A 7,500-nucleotide genomic window follows, 5' to 3' on the forward strand; every position below is an offset into this window, starting at 1 on the left:
GTATAGCTGTGTGTGTTCACCCTCAGCGCTGTGGCGTTTCTCCCTGACGTGCTCCTGAGTGGCCGTTACGATCTGTCGCAGTAAATCCAGGACGGCGAGTTGAACGGACACGGACTCTCTGGTCACCATCAGCCGGTGGAGGACGCTCAGCAGCTCCACACTCAGAGCCTGCAGACAGGCAGGAAGGCAGACAGGCAGACAGACAGAGGGACAGACAGGCAGGCAGACAGACAGACAGGCAGGCAGACCGAGAGACAGACAGGCAGACAGACAGAGAGAGATGCAGAGGGACAGACAGACAGACAGACAGACAGACAGACAGACGGACAGAGGGACAGACGGACAGAGGGACAAACAGACAGGCAGGGAGACAGAGAGACAGACACACAGACAGACAGAGAGAGATGCAGAGGGACAGACAGACAGACGGGCAGACAGACAGGCAGGCAAGCAGACAGAGAGAGATGCAGAGGGACAGACAGACAGACAGGCAGGCAGACAGAGAGACAGACAAACAGTTAGTTTAGCAGCGGTATCGTAAAAAACCAAATGATAGCCAACCCTAATATTCTGGTTTGGATTCTGTTGGGGAATCTGGGCTGAACTTTGGGAATTCAGCCTGATTTTCTGTTAAAATTTCTGGTCTAGAATCTAGTCTGGATTGTGGTACAGCTGCGTCCTACCTGGTCGCTTCCGATCTTAGCGCGGGGCCAGGGGATGTCCAGCAGCGCCTGCAGAGCTCGCAGACAGGAAGTGATGTTCTCCATCTGGTCGTCAGAGTGCGGAGAACACAGGAACTCCACACTGATCCCTGACAGACACACGGGACCGACGCAACCAAACTCAATGCAGAAATATTACTATTTAATCAAACAAATCTGCTAGGTAGATAGGAGGGAGGGAGAGAGGGAGAAAGGTAGACAGGAGGGAGGGAGAGAGAGGGAGGGAGAGAGGGAGGAAGGTAGATAGGAGGGAGGGAGAGAGGGAGGGAGACAGAGAGGAAGGTAGATAGGAGGGAGGGAAAGAGGGAGGAAGGTAGATAGGAGGGAGGGAGAGAGGGAGGAAGGTAGACAGGAGGGAGGGAGAGAGAGAGGAAGGTAGACACAAGGGAGGGAGAGAGAGAGGGAGGAAGGTAGATAGAAGAGAGGGAGGGAGGGAGTGAGAGGGGGAGAGAGGGAGGAAGGTAGATAGATAGAAGAAAGGGAGAGAGGGAGGAAGGTAGATAGAAGGGAGGGAGAGAGAGAGGGACGGAGAGGGAGGAAGGTAGATAGGAGGGAGAGAGGGAGAGAAAGAGAGGGATGGAGGTAGACAGGAGGGAGGGAGAGAGAGAAAGAGAGGGAGGAAGGTAGATAGGAGGGAGGGAGAGAGAGAGAGAGAGGGAAAGAGGGAGGGAGAGAGGAAGGGAGGGAGGGAGGTGCTGGGTTTTGTACCCAGGATGAGATGCAGTGTGTCGGCGTTGACGTCGTCGGGACTCTTGGCTCCGCCCCCGGGGCGTCCCATGGTGGTGGGCGTGGCCGGTCGGGACAGGTTAACAGGTGCGTCGTCTGACATCACAAAACCTGAAACACAAAGTCACATCTGGCTGTTCAACACCCGCCTACACCTTCACTTCTTTCTTTTTTTGGGGGGGATAGAAGATGAGGAGGAGGGGGAGGAAGGAAGGAAGGAAGGATGTAAGGAGTAAAAAAGAGTAAGGAAGAAGGAGCATGAGGAAGGACAAAGGAGTAAGAAAGGAGAAGGGCTGAATCTCTGTTCTTTTATTTGCTCCTCGGTTGAACCGGAAGTTGTTCTGACCCTCCCGGTCTGAGGAGTGAGGATGGAGGAGTGAGGATGGAGGAGTGAGGATGGAGGAGTGAGGATGAAGGAGTGAGGATGGAGGAGTGAGGATGAAGGAGTGAGGATGAAGGAGTGAGGATGGAGGCTGGATCTCTGAGGACCTATTATTGAGGATATAGAGAGCAGCCTTCCTGGAAGCCGTTGCAATCTCAGAGGAAAGGACAAGGGGGTCAGCTTCTCCTCGGACCGCAAACCTCCTATGGCGCCATGTTGATGCTACCAAGCCATCACCTCCCGTTAGCATCCCATTGACTGCCATTCATTTTGACGTCACTTTGACAGAGAATAACTTTACATCTGAAGAGTTTAAAGACTCTATTTGTCCATTGTTTATTTCTAAAGAAACACGACAATGTATAAAAGGCTCCATTACCTTGTACCTCACGTTATGGCTCCGTAGCAGACGTTTTTATAAAAATAGGCTAACGATTGGGTCATAACCACGAGACTTACTGTCTCATAGTAGAGGAATTACCGTATAGTGCAGGAGAAGCTCTCAGGCAGTTTGGACTTCCATTAGCTGTTTAAGTTTAATTACTAATGTTAACTATCATTTTAGTGATCAATAATTAGCCTGTGTCTATGTTATCTCCTTACATATACCTACGCTCTCCGTCTCTGCTAGATTGGGAATGATTGAGATTTCTCTTGGCACAGCTACCAGAAGACTTCCAACTTTCAGACAGGTTGCTCACGTCACATCTACGTCTTCAAGCTCAGTTGGAGGCTGCTCAGTAACGCTCAGCCATCACCGGGAAAGAGACTTCACTGGTCTCCGTCCAGAGACACGGGACCTGTTGGTCCATTATATATACTGTCTATGGGTGGGACAGACTAAGATTCAGCTAAAGAGTAAGAGAGTGTGAGAAGTTGAGAAGAGGAGGAGGAAGGTAGGAAGAAGAGGAAGGAGTACTGACCGGTGCTGTGGAGCCAGAGGGAGGTGGCGTGCAGCATGGGAGCCCAGGAGGAGGAGTAATGAGCTCTGGCCTGGTTCAACGTCTCTGCTGTGTAGAAAGAACCTCCTACAGGAGAACCAGGAGACCAATGAGAACCAGGAGAACAAGGAGAACCAGGAGAACAAGGAGAACCAGGACTTAGTGTTTAGACTATCTGCCTCGGCCGGTAGACGGTCCGGCAAAATGCAGGTCTTTCCATTCATTTTGAATGGGGGTAGTGTGTTTAGGCTGTGGGGCACGCACGCACGCACACAAGCACGCACGCACGCACACGCACACACTCAGAAACACACACACACGCAGAAATAAACACAGACACACACACACAGATACCCACGCACACACACAAACAGAAACAAACAGGCACACACACACACAGAGAAATAAACACACAGATACCCACACACAGAGACACACACACACACACACACACACACACACACAAAAAGAGTCCCATACAGGAAACAGGAAACATCGCTGCCTCTATCTCTGCCACGTGAACGTTTTCAAACTCCAAACACCAGCTCTGAACTGGCCGGGAGTTTGGGGAACAGCTGACTGCTTCCTCAGGCCCTCCGTCTCTTTCCTTTCTCTTTTTCTCCGGGAAATGAAGCTGCCTTCAAGTGCGCTCGGAAACGTCCACATCTATACAACATCTGACCGAAAACAGTAACTGAAATATATAATATATAAGTCTACTTGTGCTACGTTGGGGGGGTTAAAGAAGACAACAGGACGTCACACAAATGGGCCGTTTCAGCAACACTACCACCACCAAAAGGAGCACAAAATGACAGTTGGCGACGTTTAAGAACGGCTTGTTAATTGCTAAAGCCATATGGTCAAAATTAAATGATTTACAAAAAAATTAGGGCTGTCAGCATTAACGCGTTAATCGCGATGCGATTAAGGGCCGCCACAATGCGATACATTTTTTTTAATCGCATTAATCGCAGAAATTCAGAGAAATTAAAAGACATTAATCGTTTGACAGCCCTATTTAGGAGTTACTATACACTATATTGACTCTGGTAAGGAGAGGGATTTTTAGTTAGGTACTTGGAGGAATGGTGCAATAATGACAGATTCACACATTTTTCTTTTGTTTACAGTAAATAAATAATTACAGATCTTAAAATGAAGTTCATAAAGTAACTTTCTTTGCATTCATTTGATTCCCAATCAAGATACACTGGTAAAAAAAAATGCATATAACACAGAATATTATTATACTGTGTTAAAAAAAATAATTCCATAACTTTTCCAAAACTTTCTGGGTCTTTTTACGTTTCCAAAACCTTTCCAGGCCTGGAATTTGCATTTTTTAAATTCCATAACAGGGCAGCGCTGGCGTTTCAGTAGCACCAAAATGAGGCACCGAAGTCCGGTAGATACCGGTTGCTAAGGCAGCGGTGCCGTATACAGTAAGCACCGGGTTTCGGTACCTGTTAGAATATATTCTGTGAAAGTGTTAAGAAGAGGTTGTTAGAGTTCATGTCGCTCCATTGTTGCCCAATGAGTAATTTTAAAAGACTATTTAAACTGAATATATTAAATGGATACGAAAAGGACTCGAGGTGATAGTATTATATGCAGGTTCCTTGGTCTACATATTAAGTCTAGTATGGAGGTGTTATTATTTGATTTGCTATAGATAGACGGAAATAAAGAAGAAAGATTGAAAAGAAAGAAGAAAAAAATGTGAATGTGTATGCATGTATGTATGCATCTGTATCTATGTGAATGCATGGGTTTCTGTGAGCAGTAGGTAGGTAGATTTACGCTGTATGTAAAGATGAATGTAGAAGAGAAGCAGCTAATTGTTTTTTATTTAACTAAAGGATAAAAATAGAGAAAGGGGGTAGGACCTGAAAAGTTTGTTATGAACTTCTTCCTACTCCTTTTTGAACATGGGAATTTCTACTTTGAATTACTTACAATAATTTTGGAAGATTATGCTGAGAAGTACATGACCTTATTAAGCTGTCATGTTAATTTTAATTTTATATATGTATGCATGTCTGTATATATATATATATATATATATATATATTTATTTTATATTTCTTTTTACATGTTCAAAATAAACTACTACTACTACTACTATTCTCCTGGGTTATGAGAGGCCATCTGGACTTACAGTAATTAGACATTAGAAAGGGAGTGTGGGAAAGGCCTGAGAGAAAAGTTCTTCTCTGATCGGGGGGGGGACGAGGCAACAATGGAGCGAACGTTTTGCAAGCGCGGGATTTGTGACAGTGTATGGAAATGACCTGAAAACTCCTTAAAGTTTGCAGGAGATTAAGACACAGGTGTTCAAAATCCAACAATAGCGGCATGCTTCTTCTGAGCTGAGAATTGGAAGTCAAGGTTATGTTTTTATACAGTGTTACAGATTAGTCAGGAGCCGGCTGGAGCCAGAAGATCTGGACTGGATCCAATCTGATGAGGGCACCACCAGGGATGGGACAGAAATGGATAAATAGAGAGTATCTTAACTTAGCAGCACCTGATGCTGGGGGAGACTCTCTCGGTCCGTTAGGAGAGATAGACTCTGCCTTTGTGTATCTGGTCCGTGTACACGTAATTGTATTGCAGTGTCATTCATTCACTAAACTTGTTATTAACTTTAACTGGACGAATCCTGGTCTTGATTTGATTCCTGAGTTTTATTTCTCTGATCTACCAGTAAACGAACACCAAATCAGAGTGTATGTGACCAAAGAATTGGAGTCAGATTAAGTCTGGCCTTTTTAGGGCCAGACCGGTCAATCAGTCACATTTTAGAATAAAAATCCTACATACCCAACCCTACTCTAAACACATTTCCTCGTTTCTTCTCCCGTGCAGAATGCTTCTCCATGCTTCCTCGGTAGGGTTGGGTACCGTTTGGATTTTTACGATTCCGATGCCGAACCGGTACTTTTAAAACGATTCCGATTCCTAAACCGGTTCTTGAAAAACTGAAAAATGACATAAAAGAAAGGCTCTTTTATGGAGTTTTTTTAAAATTGAAAATTATTTAAATTGAACAATATATTAGCGTTTTAAAGTACTTAAATATATAATAATTAAACCAAAGTCACCTAACGCATAACTACAATAATTTAACAAATAACAGTTACACTATTAACAAGTAAGAACTAAATAAATGTTGTTGAGTTGGTATGCCAACCAGCTTCAAACTTTAGCAGTTCTTTTGCAGAAAAATGACCATATTTGCTTCTCTGGTGAGATACTACACCTCTCCTGACTTATGGGATGTCCTGCACAGGAGAAACCTCTCAGGTGGTGTCCCAGAGGCCTGGATACACAGAGAGGAGTTAGAAAGGGCAGACTCCCCCACCACCAGGCTACAGGGTCTGGTCCTGAACGATGACTAGCAGAGCAAGTGTAATATGTTTACTAGCGATCCCGTGCAGTCAATGAATGGTTAATATGCCTTTACGTCCATTTTGGTGAGCCCAGAGGGAAAATATGCCATTTTAAAAGTAGCCTACATTTACGATAGCTAGCTAACGGTAGACTACAGAGAAAGGGGGATATTTTTACGTCCGTTTCGGAGCGTGTACAAAAAGCCGTCTCTCAGCTGTGATTGTAGAGTTCATGTCTGAGAATAGCGCGGACACGCGCTTCACACCGCGAGCGGGCACGGGCGCCACTCGGCAGAAAAGGGAGAAAGAAAAAAGAGTTTGCCGCTGTCTGGAGGGACAGAGGGAAAATATTTCAGTCGGAACCGAAATTTGCGTTCTAATCCGGTCCGAATGCTACCGTTTGCGTAGGAACCGGTTCCATAGTGGAACCGGGTTTCGGTACCCAACCCTATTCCTCGGTGGGACGGACTAAGGGAAGGAAGCAAGTGAAGGAAAGCGAGATGCTTCTCCTACCTGTTGCAGGCAGCTGTGAGGCGTTCTCCTGCGGGAGGGTCAGCATGGCGTAGTCCTGCAGCGCCGCCAGCCACAGGCGGCTCAGGGTCAACAGATCTGATTGGACCAACTTTAGGAGACCCGCCCCTTCTGACTCGGAGCCTGAGCTGCGATTGGCCAGAGAGGAGGAGACGGACAGGTCAGCCATCCTATTGCGGCTCTCCTTTTGGCTGCTCCTCTGAACGGCTACGATGTAAACCTGAGAGAGAGAGAGGGGGAGGGAGAGGGAGGGGAGAGAGAGAGAGAAGGGGAGAGAGGGAGAGACAGAGAGAGACCCAGAGACAGAGAGATAGAGAGAGACAGAGACGCAGAGAGATAGAGAGAGACAGAGACGCGGAGAGACAGAGAGGAAGGGGGAGGGAGAGGGAGAGGGAGAGGGAGAGGGAGAGGGAGGGAGAGAGACCCAGAGACAGAGAGATAGCGAGAGACAGAGACGCAGAGAGACAGAGAGGAAGGGGGAGGGAGAGGGAGAGAGAGAGGGAGAGAGAGAGACAAAGAGGAAGGGGGTGGAAGAGGGAGAGCGAGAGAGGGAGAGATAGAGAGAGAGAGACATAAAGAGAGAGAGAGAGAGAGAGAGAGAGAGTTTTTCTACAGGAAAACTATATAATGGCTATAAACAGGGTACTGTCAGGATTTAATTTAAGACCTCTTGAAGACCACCAAGGATGAAATGTAATGCCAACTTTACGGTCATGTAATCATCATAATCATCTCTGAAAAATATTTAGTTTAGTATTTAGTTATGACATTACGCTATTTATTTAATCCTACAAAAAGATAAG

The 7,500-nt window shown here is 46.1% G+C and overlaps 1 protein-coding gene and 1 long non-coding RNA gene across 4 annotated transcripts in view; one reads left to right on the forward strand and one right to left on the reverse strand.

Annotated features, from left to right (window-relative positions):
• Positions 1-3,663, forward strand: part of LOC118493708 — a 14,294-nt gene extending 10,631 nt beyond the window's left edge. Inside the window, exons 3-4 of the long non-coding RNA XR_004895661.1 lie at positions 1,682-1,690; positions 3,574-3,663. This is a non-coding gene — a long non-coding RNA (uncharacterized LOC118493708). The remainder of the gene's footprint in view (positions 1-1,681; positions 1,691-3,573) is intronic.
• Positions 1-7,500, reverse strand: part of heatr5a (HEAT repeat containing 5a) — a 61,523-nt gene that overhangs the window by 17,835 nt on the left and 36,188 nt on the right. For all 3 annotated transcript variants that reach the window (XM_035994443.1, XM_031304652.2, XM_035994442.1), the window contains 5 exons: positions 6,680-6,917; positions 2,754-2,858; positions 1,431-1,559; positions 684-811; positions 21-168 (listed from right to left, as the gene is read on the reverse strand). In XM_035994443.1, coding sequence (XP_035850336.1) covers positions 21-168; positions 684-811; positions 1,431-1,559; positions 2,754-2,858; positions 6,680-6,917 — 748 coding nt within the window. The remainder of the gene's footprint in view (positions 1-20; positions 169-683; positions 812-1,430; positions 1,560-2,753; positions 2,859-6,679; positions 6,918-7,500) is intronic.

Source organism: Sander lucioperca, chromosome 18 (assembly GCF_008315115.2).
Source record: "Sander lucioperca isolate FBNREF2018 chromosome 18, SLUC_FBN_1.2, whole genome shotgun sequence".
Classification (NCBI taxonomy): Eukaryota; Metazoa; Chordata; class Actinopteri; order Perciformes; family Percidae; genus Sander; species Sander lucioperca.